Source organism: Malaclemys terrapin, chromosome 6, assembly GCF_027887155.1.
Source record: "Malaclemys terrapin pileata isolate rMalTer1 chromosome 6, rMalTer1.hap1, whole genome shotgun sequence".
Taxonomy (NCBI): Eukaryota; Metazoa; Chordata; order Testudines; family Emydidae; genus Malaclemys; species Malaclemys terrapin.
In genome coordinates, this window is record NC_071510.1 from 132,045,544 (window position 1) to 132,067,016 (window position 21,473).

General features: G+C 43.2%; 1 protein-coding gene across 3 annotated transcripts in view; it reads left to right on the top strand.

Annotated features, from left to right (window-relative positions):
- The window catches only part of UNC13B (unc-13 homolog B), a 380,304-nt gene that overhangs the window by 86,616 nt on the left and 272,215 nt on the right, over positions 1-21,473 (top strand). For all 3 annotated transcript variants that reach the window (XM_054031597.1, XM_054031595.1, XM_054031596.1), the window contains exons 6-7: positions 16,595-16,668; positions 19,434-19,491. In XM_054031597.1, coding sequence (XP_053887572.1) covers positions 16,595-16,668; positions 19,434-19,491 — 132 coding nt within the window. The remainder of the gene's footprint in view (positions 1-16,594; positions 16,669-19,433; positions 19,492-21,473) is intronic.

A 21,473-nucleotide genomic window follows, 5' to 3' on the forward strand; every position in this document is an offset into this window, starting at 1 on the left:
CTCATCATGAAAACTTCTCTTGAACACCCATCATGTTACATTGCCTATAGAAAACTAGCCACTGACAGGGTGGTTTGATTTAAATAATCAATTTTAATCAAGATTTATATCAGCAAGCAGGAATACTTGATTTAAATAATCATTTTTAATTGTTTTGCATTTTTAGTTATTTTCCTAAAGAAAGGTTGATTCTCACCTGTTTGTAACCATTAAAACTCATTGATTTGCAACTACATATAGCCTTTATACTATATTTGTTTTTGCTAAACAGGATACACTGTATTTATACACAGTTATTTAAGCTGTTATAAAGCTCAATTTACATTTATTCTGAGGCTTAATTTTTACTTTATTTTAGAAAATGTTTTAATTACTAGGTTAATTTTTTACTTATGATTAGTGTCAAGCTCTATTTGGGAATTTGAATGCAATTAAATCTCCTGAGAATTTTAGTTTTTTTAATTAGTTAAATAAAATTACCTTATGCTGGACACATGAGAGAAAAAATTATCAAAGCATGTTTTTCATTTAAAACTGATTTATTAAATGAAGTAAATATTTATAGTTAGTGAATTGAACTGATTTTCTTGTCACCATGTCCTTCAAGATTCTAGAATTAGCAGAGCTCATTCTTTCATACCTAAATTTTATTCAGACTGGAAGAGAAAACAAGGTACTTCAAGTGCTGGTCCCTATGTGTATTACACTACAGGTACACATGTCCTCTGTGCACCCAGAGTTGGAGAATTTTGAAATCACTGTCTGTTGGTCCATTCATGTGCCCTTGCTTTTCTCATTCCTCAACCAAGGAGATAGAGGGCGGAGCAGACTGACCACCTCTCCAGTTCCTTCTTACTACTTCATGACCTCGGTCAGAACCTCTGTCCCGGGGAATTTCCTATCCCTTTCCCCCCCGTAATGCATTATGGGTTCTGAACTAAGCCCAGGATTCAGGGTTTCAGAATTTGTGATTCTTGCTCATGCTTCTTCTATGTTGGAGACACCCAACGCTGCCTGTACTGCGTCAGGGAAACCCTTGTTGCAGTATGGTGCAGTATCCCCATTCGTGCCCGTGAGGGGTGGGAACTTTGTCTTAAGAAGCACTTAGTGGAGACCGCTATGAAGCCGCAGTCAGACCCTGGCTGTACATGGGTCTGGATCAGCAAGGAGTGTGCCTCCTGCTGTGAAGTCTGACATAGGAGCGAGGGAGTCGTCTCCCAAAGATTCCCCCATCAGGGTCTTGTCAGAAAGGCAGGGAGCATTCACAAACACAAGAGCAAATCCTTCTCTAAGTCCACTTCAGAGAAGTCGGATTCAACCCTGCCTAAGTTGAGCAAGTCTTCCCACTCAGCCCATGAGAACTTAGAACATCCTAAACTTCAGGGTCATGATTTGTAAGCCCACAAATCCTGGTGTCCGTCAGTACCAGACTGCTCCAGTGGCAATGGTACTTCGGTGCCTAGTAACCCTAACCACTGAGAACCAAGGGCACTGACAAAGGGCAACCATTGAAGCCTCAACCACCGATGGTATCTGCTCTACCTTGCCCAACTATGGCACAAACTGTAACAGCTGCACCAGCTCTGCTGGTTCAAATGGACAGGTCCTCTTGTACTCCAGGGAGAGCACAGTCTTATGCTTCACCTGATGTTTATTCTGTTCTAGATTCCCAGTTTCTATCATCATCAGATCCTTTCCTCAGAAGGGAGGTCCTGACTCCACCAGGAGATGCAGCTTATGGGAAGAGTCTCTCCCCCATTCCATCGTCCAGCCATGGTTTCCCTCCAGCAGAATTGCTGGTACTGCTGATGGATTCAGAATTGGCATTTTCTTTCTTTGGGGGCTTGAAACCACATGAGGAACTGATATCTTCTCCTTTGAGGCATCCCTTCCTAGACTAGTCTGGAACCAACCTCCACTTCAGCACCTGCCTCAGAGCCTTTGGTACCCCATTCTGTGCGGTACCATGCCTCGACAACCACCCTTTGACCCATCTTACTGGCCATACTAAGGACGGTGAGATCAGTACCACCCTACAGAGTTAACATGATCCACTAGGGAGTTAGTCCATCCTCCCCTGCGAGAGGACAGCCAAAGCTTCCTTCTGTACCCATGGAAGAGGAAGATTATGAACTGGATCTGGTGGTTCCCCCAGTACTAACGAGATGGTCCTCATAATCTCCAGATGAAGCAGTTGCTCCAGTATCCCCCTGCCCCTCCCCAGTGACCACACACAGTTGCAGGAATAGTTACATAGTTAGTATCCCCAGTGTAAACACCTCAACATCCTACAGTTCTCCAGATCCAGCTAGATAGCTCTTCCTTTTAAAGGAGGCATTCTGGAACCAGCTAGAACAGTTTGATATACCCCAGCCACTTGCACTCCTGCCGCTAAGAGGGCAGAAAAATGCTATTTTGTCCCAGCCAAAGGGAATTTCTTTTCTTATTCTGCTCCTAACTCTTTGCTTATCTGGCTGCAATGGAGAGATCTAGACAGAAACACCCTTTGATCTACCCTGGCTGACAAAGAGGTAAATGCATAGATTTGTTCGGAAGGAAGGTCTTCTCTTCCTCTAACCTTCAGTTCAGAATAGCCATTTATCAAGAACTGTTGGCTTAGTACGATTACCTGAACTATTCCAAATTCACATATTATGCAACAAGATAGAGCTCAATTCCAGGCTATTATTTAGGAGAGCAAGTTGTTCGCCAGGACTGCTTTTCAATCAGCGGTAGATGCAATAGATACATCTTCATGATCAATGGCAACTGCCTTGTGATGTGCCGTGAATTATGGCTTCACACTTTTTGTGGCTTCCCAGAGGGGTCCAGAACACTGCAGAGGACCTGTCCTTCAGTGGAAGGCATCATTTTAACCAAAAGACAGATGTGTTCTCACACACTCTAAAGAACTCCAGGGCTACCCTCTGTTCCCTGGGAATATATATACCTGCCCCAAAGAGAGAACTCCACAGACAATCATATCAGCCTAGACCGTTGGCTCAACAGTTTACTACGAATGTCCTTATGAGCCACCCTGTAAAAAGCAAAGCATTCAGAAGATCCGTTTCCCTGCACTTTTTGTGACAGCATCATCCAACCCAATCTAACCAATATTTTTGATGGGAGTTTGAGAGCTGCAAATCAATGATGCTGCCATCTGCTGATTCCCACACATCCTTTGGGGGTCATCTAGCAATCTTTTCTCACAACTGGAGTGCAGTAACGGACAAGTGGGTGTTAATCATCATCCATTCTGGTTATGCAATTGAATTTACCGTCTGACCATCTCCAAAGCCCCCATTCCCTGCCCATTTTCAGGGGCCTTTCTCATGAGGGAGATTCTCAAACAAGAAATCATTCCAACCACAGCATGGAGCAATGAAGTTGGGTACCTCTTCAGCACCGAGAAAAGGGTTTTTACTCAACATACTTCTTAGTATCCAAAAAGAAGAGTTCTGGAGATCCATCTTCGATTTCTGCCATCTCAACCATTTTATTTGCAAGCAGAAATTTTGCATGGTCACACTTGTATCTATAATCCCATGCTTGGAAAAGGGCATGTGATTTACAGCTCTTGATATGAAGGACATGTAGTTTCATGTGGACGTTCACCCCGCTCACAGATGTCTCAGATGCATGGTGAGCCCTGATCATTTTCAATAGAGTGCGCTCCCATTTGGACTTGCTATTTCCCCAGGGTCTTTACCAAGATTTTTTTCAGTAGTAGAAGCCCATATCCAGTGTTCTGGCTTTGCAGTCTTCTTTATCTCAATGACTGGCTTATCACTGCCAAGACACATCAAGAAGCCTGAGTCAACATCAGTAATACTTCAGCTCCTTTCTTTCCTAGGGGTCAAAGTCTGTGTCCTCACTCCAACACAGACTTCATTGGAGTGTCCCTCAATTCAGTCATGGCAAGGGCTTATCTGCTGATGGGCAGGTTCCAAGTGATGAATAATCTCATAGATCAGGTCATGAACAACCCACAAACATCAAAAAGAATTTCTTGGTCCATGTTACTTCATGCTTTCGCCAGACACCATCTTCATTGCCTGCAGGTGTGGCTTCCAACAGTCTACTCCCCAAACAGTCCATCATCATCATCATCATCTTCTACTGTGGTGGAAGAATCCCCATCAAGTATGTGTAGGTATTCCCTTCTTTTTCTCCCTCACCAGACAGGATGATTGTTACAGATGCCCCCCTCTTTAGCTGGGGAGCTCACATGGACAGTGCAGGGTACTTGTGCATCCTGGCCTCTTGATGTCCATCAACATTCTGGAGTTGCGGGCAGTCCAAGATGCTTGCAAAGATTTTCTCCCACGTGAGTAGACTGACAGTGCTTTTAAAATTCTCAAACTCTGGGTGCATGGAAAGCATGAATGCCCACAATGGAATACAGATAGGGATCATACATCTTGAAGAACTTTCTCTTTCTTGTCTTTTAACTTTGAATGTACTAATTACTAAACTGAACTAGTTACATAAACTCTGCACCCGCAGAAGAGGCGGCTGTTGTCAAAAGCAGAAATAGCACTTTGACAAATTGATTAAGTGGTTAGTGGTTTCTACCAGTTTGACTTTCTTTAAAACTTTGGCAGCAAACATGTAACGCATAATGTTTTGTTTTATTTAATTTAAATGATGATAATAGATCAGAGTAAGTTTAGGCCTTAACACAGGTGTCATAATTCATAGGTTCATGGATTCATAGGTCAGAAGGGACCGCTGTGATCATCTAGTTCAGAGTTGGGCAAACTACGGCCTGTGGGCCGGATCTGGCCCATCAGGGCTTTGGATCTGGGCTGTGGGATTGCCACCCCTGTGACGCTGCGGGACCCGCGCCGCTGCTGGAAGCAGCCGGCACCATGTCCCTGCGGCCCTTTGGGGGGGGGGCAGAGAGCTCTGTGCTCTGCCCTCACCTCCAGGCACTGCCCCCCGCAGCTCCCATTGGCCAGGAACGGGGAACCGCGGTCAATGGGAGCTTCAGGGGAGGTACCAGCAGGGGAGGGAAGTATACGGAGCCCTCTGCACCCTCCTCCCCCAGGGGCCGCAGGGACGTGATTCTGGCCGCTTCCGGGAGCGGCGTGGCGGGGGCCCAAGGCAAGCAGGGAGCCTGTCTTAGCCCTGCTGTGCACTGATGCCACCCCAGAGCCACTCCAGGTAAGTGGCGCCGGGCCGGAGCCCACAGCCTGAAGCCCTCCTGCCCCCTGCACCCAAACCCCCTGCCCTGAGCCCCCTCCTGCATCCTGCACCCCAACCTGCTGCCCTGAGCCCCCTCCTGCATCCTGCACCCCAACCTGCTGCCCTGAGCCCCCTCTCACACTCCTCACCCCCTCCTGCACCCCACCCCCTGCCCTGAGCCCCCTCATATACCCCGCACTCCTCCTGTGCCCCACCCCTGGCCTGAGCCCCCTCCTGCACTCCTCATGCCTATCCTGTGCCCCAACCCCCTGCCCTGAGCCCCTTTCTGTAAACCACACTCCCTCCCGCACCCCAGCCCTACATTCATGGCCCTGCATGCAATTTCCACACCCAGATGTGGCCCTCGGGCCAAAAAGTTTGCCCACCCCGATCTAGTCTGACCTCCCGTAGAGCACAGGCCAGAGAACTTCACGAAAGTAATTGCTAGAGCAGATCTTTTAGAAGAACATCCAATTTTGATTTAAAAATGGTCAGTGATGGAGAATCCACCACAATTTTAACTTTATGAGCACAACATAAATATCTGAGGAGCAGGGTTTATAACAGAAAAGTGAAGATAAGTGAATTACAATTCTCTTTTGACTTTACAAATGTGTAGAATCCCAAACAGTTAGAAAATCCCTTTTAAGTCTGTTCACGTTTTAAAAAGTGAAATATTTGTTCCTTCATTTAACCTGCCAACTCCTGAGTTCAGAGATCCTCTGAACCGCTTGATGTCTGCAAGCAGCTACAGCAGCACTCTGTGCTCTTTTAAGTGGTTGTGGTTCAGTCAGCTGTTGCAGGTAATAATCAATTTAGGTTGTGTCAAGTACATTACCTGAAAATCCATTCTCCTTCAGTTATCTTAATTCATTTGTTTGTATTTCTTCCAAGAATGCTTATCATAGTTAAGTTTTAGAGAACATGTGGAGACACAAACTAAATTTACAATACAAAATTAATGAGACTCCTTCTAAAATCCTTGTAAGTAATGTATTTCTTTATCATGTTGAAATCCAGCCATACATTCTGAGTGCATGAGGTGAACCTCTTGTTAAATGTTTCCTTGGTTCAAACTTGAAATATGAACTTTCTGTGAAACTGCAGGATTTTTGAGCATCAACTTTAGTGGTTTCAGGGTTTCTGTTTCCTGAGTAACCCTCTGCCTATCAGAGTAAACAGCACTACTGTTTTTCTGAGCTTAGGTTTCCCCCCATCAATGTACTGTAGTTAGGCCTGCCACAGGAGATACTGAAAATGGCTGAAAAGGCAAAAATAGCAAGGGGTGGGGGCGAGATCTCCCCTTGTGGGAGCAGAGAATATAATGGCTTTGAGAAGAGAGACAATATTCCTAAATATCTCCTGGGAATGTGCATCTCATTTTGTTCCCCAGGTGAAGATCTCCCAAATACAATAAAATGGATAAGAATGGAGTGAGGTGTGGGTGTGTGAGCATATTTGCTTGCTTAAGTACCATGTGGTAAATTTGAGCAAAGCCCTTAGTTAGCAGCTTTCCAAAAATAGAAGATGGAGTGTGCTCTACTTTTGTTGGACAATGCACTTCCTTTCTTTTCTATTCCTTCATTTCCCATTAGTTACTTTAGACAGACAATGCACATTTGCACCGAAGGAATAGGACTCTGTTCTCTGTATCATGTCTGGGTCACCCATTTGGCGTTATGGAAATGTTTTTTTCTTGAAGACTTTGCAGAACCCCAGAAGGAACACTGCTTTAACAAGCAAAAGGCGTGTTGTGTTTTTTCTTGCTGCTAGACTTAAGGTATTCTCCTTGCTTTTCACCTCTGCCATCTTGAGAAGGCTTTTAGGGTTCATTGCCCTACATCCTGGATAAAAACTTTTGGTCATGGTCCTGCTGCTAATAATCACTGTACTTCAGTTTGTCTACCATGTAGATGAAGCAACAGTTCTGTGCTTCTCTCTGTTCAAACAGACTCTCTTAGCTCTTTTTTTTCTTTAGTCTTTCCTTTCAGGCGTCTAATGTCTGTGGGTTGGTCTGCTAGCCCATTGCTGGAGTTGCCTAGCAATAGCTCATGGCTTACAGGGATTCCAAGGGTTCGCTGTCCTTAAGAGTGAGATTTACAGCCCCAAAGAGTGAGATTCAAGGCTGAGTGAGACTTTTCAGGTGCTGTGTTAGGTCATTGCTTACGTCAGGGACTCTCATCTTTAGGCCTTGGCAACATCCAACAGTCCAGGTTTTTAATCAAACCAGCACTTAATAGTTTTAAAAGGTACACTGCTTACTATTGCATATGAAACACTTAAATATCCTAATTCATACTAAAGTCTAAGGCATGTGAGAATTCTATATGCAATGCAAACCAGTGGATTTTAAGAAAAACAACTATTTGCTGGTTGGAACAAAAACCTGGATGGGTGGAGATCTCTAAGGCCGAAAATTGTTATTACCTGATTAGGTGCACAGTCAGTGGACAAAATGAGTAATATTAAAAAACCCAAAACCCTGTTTTTATATAAACTGAACAAAAAAGAAAACTCTTTTGTCAATACAACAATGTGTGTATTTTGCATATCACTGTCATATTAATGATCCATTTGAAAAACACTTTACAGTACAAATACTTGGTTTGTATATTGTTGCTCATTTACTGTGAGCTAAAATAAAATCAGATTCCAAAATAAATAAATAAATGCAAAATAAATAAATTAAAATTAAATAATTAAAATAAAACACAACCAAACAATACATTTAATGAATGTAAAAATAAAGTAATTTAATTTGAAGCTAACAAACCATAGATAAAGGGTTCAGATTCCACATTTCTTTTAATATCTAATTTGGTTTCACATCTTCATTCAATACGTTTTATTATAGTGCTTTGTTATATTGCCATGCGGCCCATTTTGCTGTTTTTATAACTTGGTTTGGTGGCTCAAACTTGAAACATGGCTGAGGAGTTGCCAGTTTCACTTGGATAATAGAGGACTGTATCCCATTGAGCATTGGCCTGCTAGACCCAGGGTTGTGAGTTCAATCCTTGAGGAGGGCCATTTAGGGGATTTAGTTGGGGATTGGTCCTGCTTTGAGCAGGGGGTTGCACTAGATGACCTCCTGAGGTCCCTTCCAACCCTGATATTCTGTGATTCTATCTAGTCCAAGGTTTGGTCTGAATGGTATCTTATTCTTTCAAACAAGACTGAACACTCTCTCTTCTCCTGAATTTGAGTGGAGTAACACTAAGACAAGCCGGGCAAACCTGGACAGTAATGGGAACTTGAGAAAACTACTAGGGCTTTTGACATGGCTAAGATGTGCAACACCATGTCCATCCTGTACTGCACAGAGGTGTTATCTGTGTCAGTCTGTAGTGCTGCCTCATTCCATTACACACTAAGTGATAGCTCAGAGAAGGAGGAGAATCCGGGGAACTACAGACCGGTCACTCACCTCAGTCCCTGGAAAAGTCATGGATCAGGTCCTCAAGGAAACCATTTTGAAGCACTTGGAGGAGAGGAAGGTGATCAGGAACTGTCAACATGGATTCACCAAGGGCAAGTAATGCCTGACCAACCTGATCGCTTTCTATGATGAGATAACTGGCTCTGTGGATCTGGGGAAAGCGGTGGATGTGATATATCTTGACTTTAACTTCCTGGCAAGAATACTGTGGGAGACGGTATCAAAAGCTTTGCCAAAGTAGTATGGATTGGATGAATGGACTATAAGGTAGATGGAAAGCTGCTAGATCGTCGGGCTCAACGGGTAGTGAACAGCAGCTTGATGTCTAGTTGGCAGCTGGTATCAAGCGGAGTGCCTCAGTGGTTGGTCTGGGGGCCGGTTTTATTCAACATCTTTATTAATGATCTGGATGATGGGATTGCACCTTCACCAAGTTTATGGATGACACTAAGCTGCCGGGGGGAGAAGTAGATATGCTGGAGGGTAGGGATAGGATCCAGAGTGACCTAGACAAATTGGAGGATTGGGCCAAAAGAAATCTCAGGTTCAACAAGGACAAGTGCAGAGTCCTGCACTTAGGACGGAAGAATCCAATGCACTGCTACAGGCTGGGGACCGACTGGCTAAGCAGCAGTTCTGCAGAAAAGGACTTGGGGATTACAGTGGATAAGAAGCTGGATATGAGTCAGCAGTGTGCCCTTGTTGCCAAGAAGGCTGTCACGGCTGAATCCCCACTCTGTCACTTTGAGTACAGAAGGTGGGGGCTCACAACGATTTTAAAAATTAATACTTGCCATTCCAGGCTTGTATTAAACTCCCAGGGCTTTTCTCTGACCTTGGCTTGCCACTAAACGCTGCCACCACCCAAATGCAAAAAACCCCCAAACCCTTGGACCGAGGAAGGAGCACTTGGGAATTTCTCCCTGTGGGGTACCCTCAAGCCCTTTCACCCCTGTTCCGGGGAAGAGCTGAAAAAGAAAACAAACGAAATTAGCTGTTGCAACCAGGTAATCAAACATGCACAAACCTCTTAGGACACTAAAAATCCAATCCTGTTCTTAAAAACAAAAAGGAAGAAAATACATCTGGAATGTAGGCTTTTGCTAGATTTTAAAAGAGCAATTCCAAAAATTAAGCACCCAAAATAGCTTTCTTGGGGGGTTAGCTTTCTTGGGGGTTAGCTTAAAGGTTATAAGCAAACAAAAGCGTCTGGGGTTAGCAAAGAGGAGTTCACAAGCCTTAAAAAAAATAAACAGAAATAAACCTAATCGTGTCTTCCTAAACATTCCTAATTTACTTACTTATTTGGGTTGTTAAAAGTAGTTCTAGATATGATCTGATGGTTTTCATATCTGGTTCAAACTTTACACAGCATTCCTGCTGCCTGTCTCTTCAGCCCAAAGAGAACAACAGACAAAGGGAAAGTTTCTTTCCCAATTTAAAAAAGTTCTAACTTCCCTTTGGCTCTTTTGGTCAGATGTCCACTTCCTTTTCTTTACCTGCGGGACTTTTAACCCTTTACGGGTAAAGCAAGCAGAGAACAGCTACCATGAGGGATTTTACAGCTAACTGGCTGTCTGGGTGTCCAGCAAAGGGAGCTATCCCCCACTTCATTGATCACAAAGGTTAGCGGTATATTGGGCTGCATTAGTAGGAGCATTGCCAACAGATCAAGGGAAGTGATTATTCCTCTCTATTCGACACTGATGAGGTCACATCTGGAGTATTGCGTCCAGTTTTGGGCCCCCCACTACAGAAAGGATGTGGACAAATTGGAGAGAGTGCAGCGGAGAGCATTGAAAATTATCAGGGGTCTGGGGCACATGACTTACGAGGAGAGGCTGAGGGAACTGGGATTGTTTAGTCTCCAGAAGAGAAGAATGAGGGGGGATTTGATAGCAGCCTTCAACTACCTGAAGGGGGGTTCCAAAGAGGATGGAGCTCGGCTGTTCTCAGTGGTGGCAGATGACAGAACAAGGAGCAATGGTCTCAAGTTGCAGGGGTGGAGGTCTAGGTTGGATATTAGGAAACACTGTTTCACTAGGAGGGTGGTGAAGCAGTGGAGTGAGTTACCTAAGGAGGTGGTGGAATCTCCTTCCTTAGAGGTTTTTAAGCCCTGGCTTGACAAAGCCCTGGCTGGGATGATTTAGTTGGGGTTGGTCTTGCTTTGAGCAGGGGGTTGGACTAGATGACCTCCTGAGGTCTCTTCCAACCCTAAACTTCCATGATTCTATGATAGCTGATTTCTACATCAACTGGTAATCAACAAACTCCTCTTGCAGCTTCTTTATCTCAGGTGGAGAGAGATTGAACGTGTGCTGGTATCTTCCAACAAAGTGCAACCTGTTCAAAAGAGCAGGGATTCTCAAACTATTTGTGCTGGGACCCCCTTTGAAAATATTTCATGCTGTGATGACCGCCCCCCACCCCTCAAAAGTTATAGCAAATTACTGTACATACTCATAAGAGTACTAAAAGAAGCATGTTATCATTATCCCTGCAGTCAAAAGCACTGAAGCCTTTCAAAAAACATAAAGCAACATTTCTCAGGAACAAATATGTGGACTTTAAGGAACACATTTTCTGGGGGAAAAAAAAATAGGCAACAAGTCACAGTTGCGGGAGCTGGAAGCCTTTTCCAGTGATTGTGGTAATAATCATAACATTGTCCAAGGATTGTGGCTTTATACATAACTATATACAAACAAGTATCTGGACTGTTAATGTGAGGGGTGCTGCTGTTTTGAAGCACACAATTTTTTTGAATTGTGGCTCCAGGGAACTGAGGCAGACCCTTAAATTGTCCTCTACATTCAGTTTTGCCCAGTGTTTATTCTTTAAGTATGTCAAAACTGAAAAAACAGGTTCACATAAGTAAGTAGTTGCGAATGGGAGAAGCACTCTACTTGCTGCAGTTTTATTTGGGGATAGGGTTAGCAGAGGCTAGGATTGGAATCATTGCTTCAGAACAGAATCATGTGAGATGTCAATCAGTTCCGCTGGAGCTTTGAAGCTGACATTTGAATTTGGAGAAAACTCGTAGTCGAATGGGTTCTTCTGCAGTTACATGTGGTTAGGTCACAATTGAGCCCAGTTTTCGAAATACTCTGTGCGAATGTAGGGAGGTGTTCAGCTACGTGTTTTTATATTCCCAATGGTGACATCACTGGCTGAGATTTCCAGGAGATCGTTCAGCGCTGAAAACATTTGAAATTTTTTGTTGTCGACTTGACTTCCAAAGATTCACTTTTTTAGTAAAGGAATATATTTTGTCATTGAGTTTGAGAATGTTTGTTTGTTTCATTTCCTTGTAGTGACTCATTCAATGCATTTAAACAAATGTCAGACATGTCTGCTAGATACAAGAGAGCTGCCAACCAACCATTTGATGCCATTTAAATGCTTCTTCAGGGTGGAATCCACTTGAGTCAGAAACAAGCTGACTCAGTTCAAACAGGCATGTTAGAACTCTTCCCCACGACAGCCAGTGAACCTCTGTGTGCAGTAATAAGTGCTGATGATCCAAACCCATTTCTCCACACAGACTTTTAAAAAGTTGGGAATTCAGTGTCTTTGCTTTAATAAAATTAATAATTGCTACAGCTTGACTCAAAATTGATTTAAGGTAAGGATGCATACTCCTACCAGCAAGAGCCTTCCTGTGAATCATGCAGCATGTCCACTGGGCTTCTGTGGCGGCTACTTTGTCTGCCGACAAGCCCACGTTCGGTACCAGACAGCTGTCGCGGCATCAGTGCAGATCCCTTTACAGCTGTTCCAGTTAATGTGTTCCCCCATTATAAAGGCATCAAAGAGCTTAAATATTTCCTCTTCCCTAGTATATGTCGGCAGTGCCTTGCAGAAGAGAGAGTCGTCTTTTCCTCTGTTTTTCCAAGTATACTGAACACAGACCACTAATTGTGCTGCCCCTGAAACATCGGTGGATTCATCAATCTATAAGGAAAAGAATGTGCTCTTTTTAATCCTTTCCACCACCTCAGACATATCCTCAGTACAATGACTCACTGTATCATTTGATAGTGGAATAGAGCTCAGCTGAGCGGAGCATTTTTGCCAATCATACACTCACATTTTTTTAGATGCAGGAAAAATAAGAGATTCGGTGATGGTGAGGCTTCTTTGCCCTGGTGGTTAAAAGTGAGAGAGCATAAGGTGCTTCCAGAGTTTTGGCTATCACAGTTGCTGTTTTGTACAAGTTTTGTTGCTCAAGTTCATGAAAGGTGTTTTGTTTGTAAATGTCGCTGGAGCTTGTTTGGTTTTAGGCTGTTGTTGGCCAAAACTTGACTGCACAAAACACGCTGGGGACTTGGAATGTCTTCTGAGCCAGTGTAAGTAAATCCAAATGCCAAATAAGAACTGTAGTTTTTTCTGGTTTTTGGTTTTTTTTCCTGCACTTGCAAATCTTGTTCTCCACCCTCCATCAGCTTGAGCTCCCTTCTTCATGCCCTGTATAATAAAATGATCCATTATTTTAACAAATTAGTTTATTTCAGATATTACAGTACTATATTTTTTATTTTCGCTACCTGTTTTTTCCTGCTGTTAGTGGTAGGTCATGTTCTATGAAAACAAGGGCCTTGCTTAGGGAAGTGACGCAATCATAATGGCCTTGTTCTCATAGAGCGCCGTGCTCTGAAGGCAGAGCGGAGAGTGGCTCTGGTAACCAGAGGCTGTGAAGGCTGCGCTCCCTGCCAGCTGCTGCAGAGAAGTAAGCGTGGCATAGAATCATAGAATATCAGGGTTGGAAGAGACCTTAGGAGGTCATCTAGTCCAACCCCCTGCTCAAAGCAGGACCAATTCCCAACTAAATCATCCCAGCCAGGGCTTTGTCAAGCCGGGCCTTAAAAACCTCTAAGGAAGGAGATTCCACCACCTCCCTAGGTAACCCAGTCCAGTGCTTCACCACCCTCCTAGTGAAACAGTGTTTCCTAATATCCAACCTAGACCTCCCCCACTGCAACTTGAGACCATTACTCCTTGTTCTGTCATCAGGTACCACTGAGAACAGTCTAGATCCATCCTCTTTGGAACCCCCTTTCAGGTAGTTGAAAGCAGCTATCAAATCCCCCCTCATTCTATGTTATACCAATAGAATAAAAACCAGCAGGATCTTATTAAGAGGGATAAGGCAAAGATGCGACATTTATTGTAAATATAATGATAAAGCAAAAGATAAAAGTAAACAACGTTGTTTGACTACTTATTCCTATCACTACTTATTCCTTACACACACACACACACACACACACACACACACACACACACACACACACACACAATCATTCATTCAAGTTCTGTATAGGTGTTATAGTTACCAGCCTCGAAGTTGCTCGTGCCAAGTTACTGGCCAGGTATCTTGGTCATGAGGATGGAGCCGAGTCTGTGTCAGGTGCACCTGATGCTCCTGGAGGCTGGCAGCAGAACCAGAGACTCAGTCATCAGTCTTGAGTCCATTCTTATAGGAATTAATTCCTATGTTAGTCTATGGGAGCTGTTTCATTCTGCTGTTGCTGACTCAATCAGCAGATGGCACATTCCTGGTGGCCCCAAAGTTTGTGTTTCTCATCCTTCCAGGTGATGGGGTGGATTCTAGTTTACCCTCCGGGGGTTGTCTGGTCATCCACTTGACACATTCTTTGGCCGATGGATACTCCTTTTCTAGGCTGGTACCTCCCTAACCATCCATGTATATCAAGCATTCATTAGCATACATTCCATATCTTAACCATATTTTAATTTACTGTCTCCACCACTTTTGGGGTGTGTGCTAATTCATTTGAGACTCCCGGCCCTTTAATCACAGAGGGTGGGGGCTGTCCTAGGAGCCGTTGAATGAAGTGAAAGTCACATAACGGCTTATAGTGTTTGTTTACATTGTATCAATTACTTTAAGAACAAAGTCAATTAACTTGTTTGTAAGTTTTACATAGTAATAAAGTATCTTTCACAGGATAGATATAATCAATGGTTTCTACAGACAGTAGCTTACAAGTTTTAACAGAAGACCCAAGAGTTTTTGTACTTGGTGAAACTGTTGGATTTTAAAGTGTGGGGGACAAATTATGAGGGGGTCACTGTCACTTGTGGGAATCAGTTAGTACTTTCTTTACTATCCCTACATAATCTCTTCTGGAGACTAAACAATCCCAGTTGCCTCAGCCTCTCCTCATAAGTCATGTGCTCCAGCCCCCTAATCATTTTTGTTGCCCTCCGCTGGACTCTTTCCAATTTTTCCACATCCTTCTTGTAGTGTGGGGCCCAAAACTGGACACAGTACTCCAGCTGAGGCCTCACCAATGTCGAATAGAGGGGAATGATCACGTCCCTCGATCTGCTGGCAGTGCCCCTACTTATACAGCATGGTATTGTCAGACAGCGTTGCCACCCTTACTTCTCTGATGCTGCTGGCGGGTGGCACTGCCTTCACAGCTGGGTGCCCAGCCATCAGCCTGCGATCTCACAACCCCCCTACAATGGTCTAGGAACCCCCACTTTGAGAAACGCTGGTCTAGGGAACTGTCTACTTCTAAAGTGTCCCATAGGCCTTGGAAAAGATTTCACTGTGTTGAACAAAACTGTCCTGGTCCCAGTACAGGGCTTTCATTTTTCAAGATGTTTTCAGAAAGGCTTGAGCTTCACTTTTTAAAATTTCTTGGATATTCACCTTATAGCTGTCCTCCTTTAGCCTTGCAGATTGTCACATTTATAAAGGCTGTGGCAACAAACTGAACTAGGGTTTTGTCACTTCCTATTGTAATGCAATAAAACCTCAGTCTAACACTAAAGATTTCCTTCAGGAGTTAGTGAACGTGCCAGCTGCTTTTGATCAGCTTCATTTCAGACTACTGCTGATTCTTTTCCATTTTTGTTTATGGTATTTCCTAATACATCCTTGAAGCTGCCTATGGCTTGATGAAGGTTCAAGCCACAGAAAAAAAGGAATTCCACCACTGTAACCATCTCTTGTTTTGTAACGGCATCCCTGAAAATGTAAAGTTATAAGCATTATGAATATTAGTAATTATCCTTCAGAGCACACAATCTGGCCCCCCCGTGCGGGGTATATCTGCACTAGTTCATCTCCCAAGCACGAGTGACAGTCCCCACCTCAAAAAGATGACCTCACTGAAAATGACAGAATTCCACAATCCATTATGTTTTTTATTGTTTTAAATTTTGAAATAGAAAATAGTTACCCAAGCCAGGGGTACTAATCTGTCAGCTGCAAACATCTAGCTGACACGCACAAGCATGTTAATTGTGTAACTGGACAGTTCAGCCTCTAGAAGAGGAAGCAGTGTGTTTAGTTTACCATAAAGTTAAACCTTCACGGCACAGAACAACACAGTCACTTTAGCATAATTCATTGAGGTAACATCGATTGCCCCAGAACAGCCAGTTTATGGCCTGCAAAGGAAAACTGGGGTGATTTTATTAGTTTGTAGATGCTTACGTACACCCTAATATGCCATGAATGAAAATGTGCTCTCTGGAAGGGGTAGTTAGAGGCATTGTTCTTCTGGGGCTAAGGGGTGAGAACTTGGGAGAAGAGGCCTTTGACCACATCATATTGTGTTTCCAAGTGTGTAGCTGGTTCATGATTTTTTTTAGTGACTCATATTTATTATAATAAACAGTCAGATTTTGCGTCCTCCTTTTCTGCTTTGTGTGTGTTTGGTTAGATAGCGATAAACTAGAAAGTTTTCATACAGAGACCTGGAACTAAATTACTATTTAAAACTTATTTTACATTTGATGCTAATAGAGGACATTTCAGCGAATTTCAAAATGAAGGCTGTCTTTGTGATGTGCTTTAAAAAAAATCCTGTTTTCTTGGAATGTCATCACTGTTTTAAGTGTTCCTGTTAAATACAAATTTATTTAAAAAAATAACGTGCCGGATAACTAATTTGGTGTGAATGACTGATGCCTTTGCTGTTGCTATAGATATCCCTGAGGAGGAAGCCAGATATTGGACCAAAAAACTAGAACAGATAAACTCTTTGGGAGATCGTGATGAGGTGAGTAAACCTCACTTGAAACAGGCGAACACTATAATTAAAGTTAAGATTCTGATCCAAAATGCTCCGGAGTGTACTGTAATGCTATGCAGAATTTCCATGACAGTTAAGTTTAGGTCATTACTACAGTTTTCCTTCATTCACAAGTTTTTCATTGAGCGGTTCACATTCCCTTGTGTGTAGTGTTAATGCCAGCTAGAATAAGGGCTTGGCTACACTTGCAAGTTAGAGTGCATTAAAGCAGCCCCAGGTGTCCTAACTCACGACCCGTCCACACTGGCCTGGACTCTGCAGCTGGAGCGTTCCTACTAATCCACCTCCACGAGAAGCATAATGCTTGCTGCACCTTGGCGGAAACACCCCAGTGTCAGTGTGAACGTGCTGTTGCATTACTGCGCTTTGATCGGCCTCCGGAAACGTCCCATAATCTCCTTAAGTCAAGTGGCCACTCTTGTCATTGTTTTGGAATCGGCTGTAGGAATGTGGATATGCGCTTTCAAAGCTCTGTTTCTGACAGCTGGCATGCTGCTCCAGGACAAAGCAAGCCATTAGTGTGGAATGCTGGTGTGTGTGTGTGTGTGTGTGTGTGTGTGTGCGCGTGTGCGCGCGCGCGCACGGCGTGGGGGGGGGGGAAGGTCTGCTGCTGTCTGAACTTAAGACAGCATGCTGACATGCTCCCAGCCCCCCCAAAACCCACTCTCTCTCCCCCCACATACACACAACACACTCCCTGTCACACTCCACCCCACCTCCCCCATTTGGAAAGCAGGTTGCAGCCACTTGCCTGCTGGGCTAGCTACCACAATGCACTGCTCTCTGTGGCCATTACAAGAGCTGCTAATGTGGCCGCGCCAGTGCGCTTGAATCTGACACTGAACACACAGCAGCGCTTTCCCTACTGTGCTCTCCGAGGGCTGGTTTAACTCTCAGCGCTCTACATCTGCAAGTGTAGCCATGCTCTAAGAGAGGCTGCAGCATGTGAACATTGAGGGGAAATTGATTTTTGCATGGTACTTAGATTCAAAACAAGTGTAAAACTCTGGCTCTGCTAAACAGCAGGATGAGGCAGTTAGGAGAGTAGTGCTGCCCCAGGCTATATTCATTGTTATCTAAAACCAAAAAGGAACACTTCAGTTTCTTAGCTGTTTATGCAAAATGTACACCAAGGACACTTGTCTTATTCAAGGTGATATTCATTTGGTTGATGGACTTAATTTCTTGCCTTTAAGGAACTTGTTAACTCCTCCAAGGGCAGGTGTAAACAGTGTTAACCAAAATACATGTTTCTCTACTTACCAAGAGAGTATTGCTAAAAGGTCCTGTTGGTGATCGATGTAGGGTGTCGAAGTTCGGGGGAAATTTATTGTACCTTTAACTTAGCCTTCCTCCGTTAAGTATGTTAGTGGATTCATTGTGGAGACTGAGAATACTCAGGCCAAAGTTAAGTCTTGAACTGTTTAACCTAGTCTCACCACTGTGTATAAGTGGATGAAAAATAGCTTGCATGTAGCTTCTTCTGGCTTCAGGGAGCATTTCCAGTAATAGCTCTAGGGCTTCTTGGTATCTGTGAACCTAGTGAAAAAGCAAGTCATATGAACTTACAACTTTTTAGTAATTCTGCTGCGATACATCCCACCTCCTGGGTTGAAAGCTGAGTTTTAGCAGGGGAAGTCTAGTGCCAGACATGCAGTGGAACATAGGTGCCCTCTAGTGATCCACCAAATTCTCGGTAGATAAAGAAGTTTGCATGAATTGTGATCACCTATTCAGCTTATTGCTAGTCAGTGGAAAGTACGTCCCTGTATTTACTTCCTCATTTATTGTGAAATAGCCCTGCTGGTGGTCAGTATAAGGCATTGATTGACGAATCAATATTTCAAAACTTGCAGCTTCCACTGACTTTGGAGCCCTTTTTCCCAGCTCTTGGCTGGTGAGGGTTGTGTTCTTGACATTTTGCCTAATAGGATTAGAAAGTATTCTACTTATCTTCTGTCTCTTGCCTCAGACAGACACTGGATTATTTTTGAATTATTGGTCCACAGTGGGAGGAGGCGGCCAAAATAATATCATAAACATCTCCAGGGAGCACCTTTAATGCTGTAGCAGACCTTTTTGGAATAAGCCAAAATTGGTTAAATGTAATCTCTGTGTACTCCAGTGTAGTGTTAAATAAGATGTAAAATCCTTCATGTTGTTGGATGTTTCCAGACTATGCTGAAAGAGTGTTCTGGGTATTGCACTACTAATGGGCACATTAATTATCTAACTCTTTCCCAGTTCCCACATCCAGCACTGCCATAGCATTCAAAGATGGGTACCTCAAATTCATATTTAGGCATCTAATATATAAATTGCTGTATTGTCAAGCTTCTGAGTGAGCACACATTCCACTGAAATCACTGCTCAGCAGCTCTGAAAGGTAGACATTTATATTTTAGGTGACTAAATATGGATTTAGGTGCCTAATTTGAGGCCCCCAAGTCTGACATTTTTTGTCTTGAGCTTTTAAAGTAGATAAGACTTTACCCAAGCCTTGTGTGCAGCTATTAACAGATATTTTGGCATGGGATAGTGCCAGTTTTTACTTTTCTGGGAGCATGTTCTGTATTTGGGTATTAAGGAAAATATTATTTTGTACTTTAACACCCCCCACCTCCCATGCCAATATACTTTCAGAGCGTAAGCTTGTTACGTTCTGGAAATCCTGTTTCATAAGGTTACTTTCAATCTGTTATCTGTCTGCACTCTCTTTTGTCTTCCCTTAGTATTCATTTTCAGAAGAAGTCCAGAAGAAACCATTGCCAACTGCTGCCTCCCAGTGTTGTAAGTATGACTTTATTTTCTCTCTCAACACTATGTTCTTTTAAATAACCATAGGGTGAAAGGGCATTAGTTTAACATAGGCTGGTATATCTGGGCAAAGGTCTCTAGTTAGAGCTGCAGTTAGGAAATGGCAGCCTGCCTTGTAGAAGGTTACATCTAGGTCTGATGTTAAACTAGCCATTTTTATAGGTCAGGAAGAATTCTCTAAATGTAGGCTTCTGCCATACAGAATCCCATGAATGATCTTAACTGTACAAGATTGATAGTGAAATCTGAAACTCTGCCTTTAACCTATCCTTGTTTTACCTATGTAGTAGGCACGTAAGGTTTATGAGATCATCCAAAATGTTCAGATCTCTGTAGTAACTATGGATAATGGGAGAGTTGGATGGAATATATTTCAGTCTTCACTCCGAGGTTGGTTTTTTTTCCCCCCGTCAGATCATTAACATGATTTTTAAGAGTATTTTATGGTAGTCTTATGACTTTTTTTAATGGTGTATTTTTTTGAGGAGGAGAATATTTGGAGGCTGAAATCATGTCAGTGCACCTGTAAAAATGTAGCAACATTTTGTGTATTATTCCTAATATTGCATTTATTCTCAGCATATTCTTTAAAACAGTGAGATGAAAAAAAATTCATTAATATTGTTTCTGCTTTAACTCGCTATTTTGGGTCTGTTTCCTTTTTGGTACTTATGAAAATGTGAATGGGGAAGAGTTTAGCACATGTTGTATACTGATTGTTTGCAAAATTCTATTTTTAGTTTGTAGCAGGGAGGGGATATCTAATGCTATTGTAAGGTGAAAGCAAAGTTGATACATCCTTTAATGGCTTGACTGCTTTTGGAAGTGTGACCGGGATGGGAGGGAATGCTCCGGCAATATTCTCTATAACTATACACTCCCCTTCGTCCTCAGCATAACTCTTTGGTGAAGTACAGGTCAGAGTTCAGTCTTTTCAGGACTTTTCAGAAAGCATTACACAGCGTTAAACCTCAGGGCTATTGTATGTAAAACCCTGATAAATGGATGGTAATAGACCCCAGTCAATTTCAAAGGGAGAGCACTATACGCTTTCTCAGTAAATCAGACCGTGCACACAGAAGACATTTTAAATAGTATAAAATATTCTAAGTAGTGTTTGAAATACTATGAATCAATTTTAAACAAAAGCTATTTGACAGTAAACTTCTGGTGTCCCTTGCACAGACTTGCACCTTTTGTTTCTGTTACAAACATTCAAATATAAGGCTTCAGCATAACGTTCTCTATACTTCAACACAGCACGTCCCCTCTGATCTTTTTTCAGAGGTCATTTTTCAGCCTTTCTGGCATGAATGTAATATGTAGTGTGTCACCTGGACTCTGCAGAGCTTGAGAAATGGCAGGTCTCAGTCCTTCCAAGAAGTCTGTAGTCTGTATCCAGAGTGGTGCAAGGGTTGGGATCAGCATATAAAATATCCATTTCCTGGAGCTTGTTATAGGGCATCATCTCTCCAAAAGCCCAGCTAAGTCAGGCAAGAATTCACAAACCTTCAACTTGCTAAGTGCTGCCCCAGTCTCTCCCTCTAAGTGAGATACAGTCCCAGTTAGCTGATCGCTCAATGGAAGTTCCACAGGCTCTGTAGCCTCTAGGGGTAACAAATGCTCCCCTGCCAGCTTTCCCTGTAGGTCCATAAAACATACCACAGTGATAGGTCCATCAATGGCTATTAGCCAAGGTAGTTGGGGACCACCCCATGCTCTGGGTGTCCCTAAATCTCTGACTGCCAGAAGCTGGGACTGGATGACGCGATGGATCACTCGATAATTGTGCTGTTCTGTTCATTCCCTCTGAAGCATCTGGCATTGACCACTGTTGGAAGACCGCATACTGGGCTAGATGGGCCATTGGTCTGACCCAGCATGGCTTTCCTTATGCTCTAATGATCAAACATTATCTTAATGGAGGGCTTCCCTGGTAAATAAAGCTGGAAGAG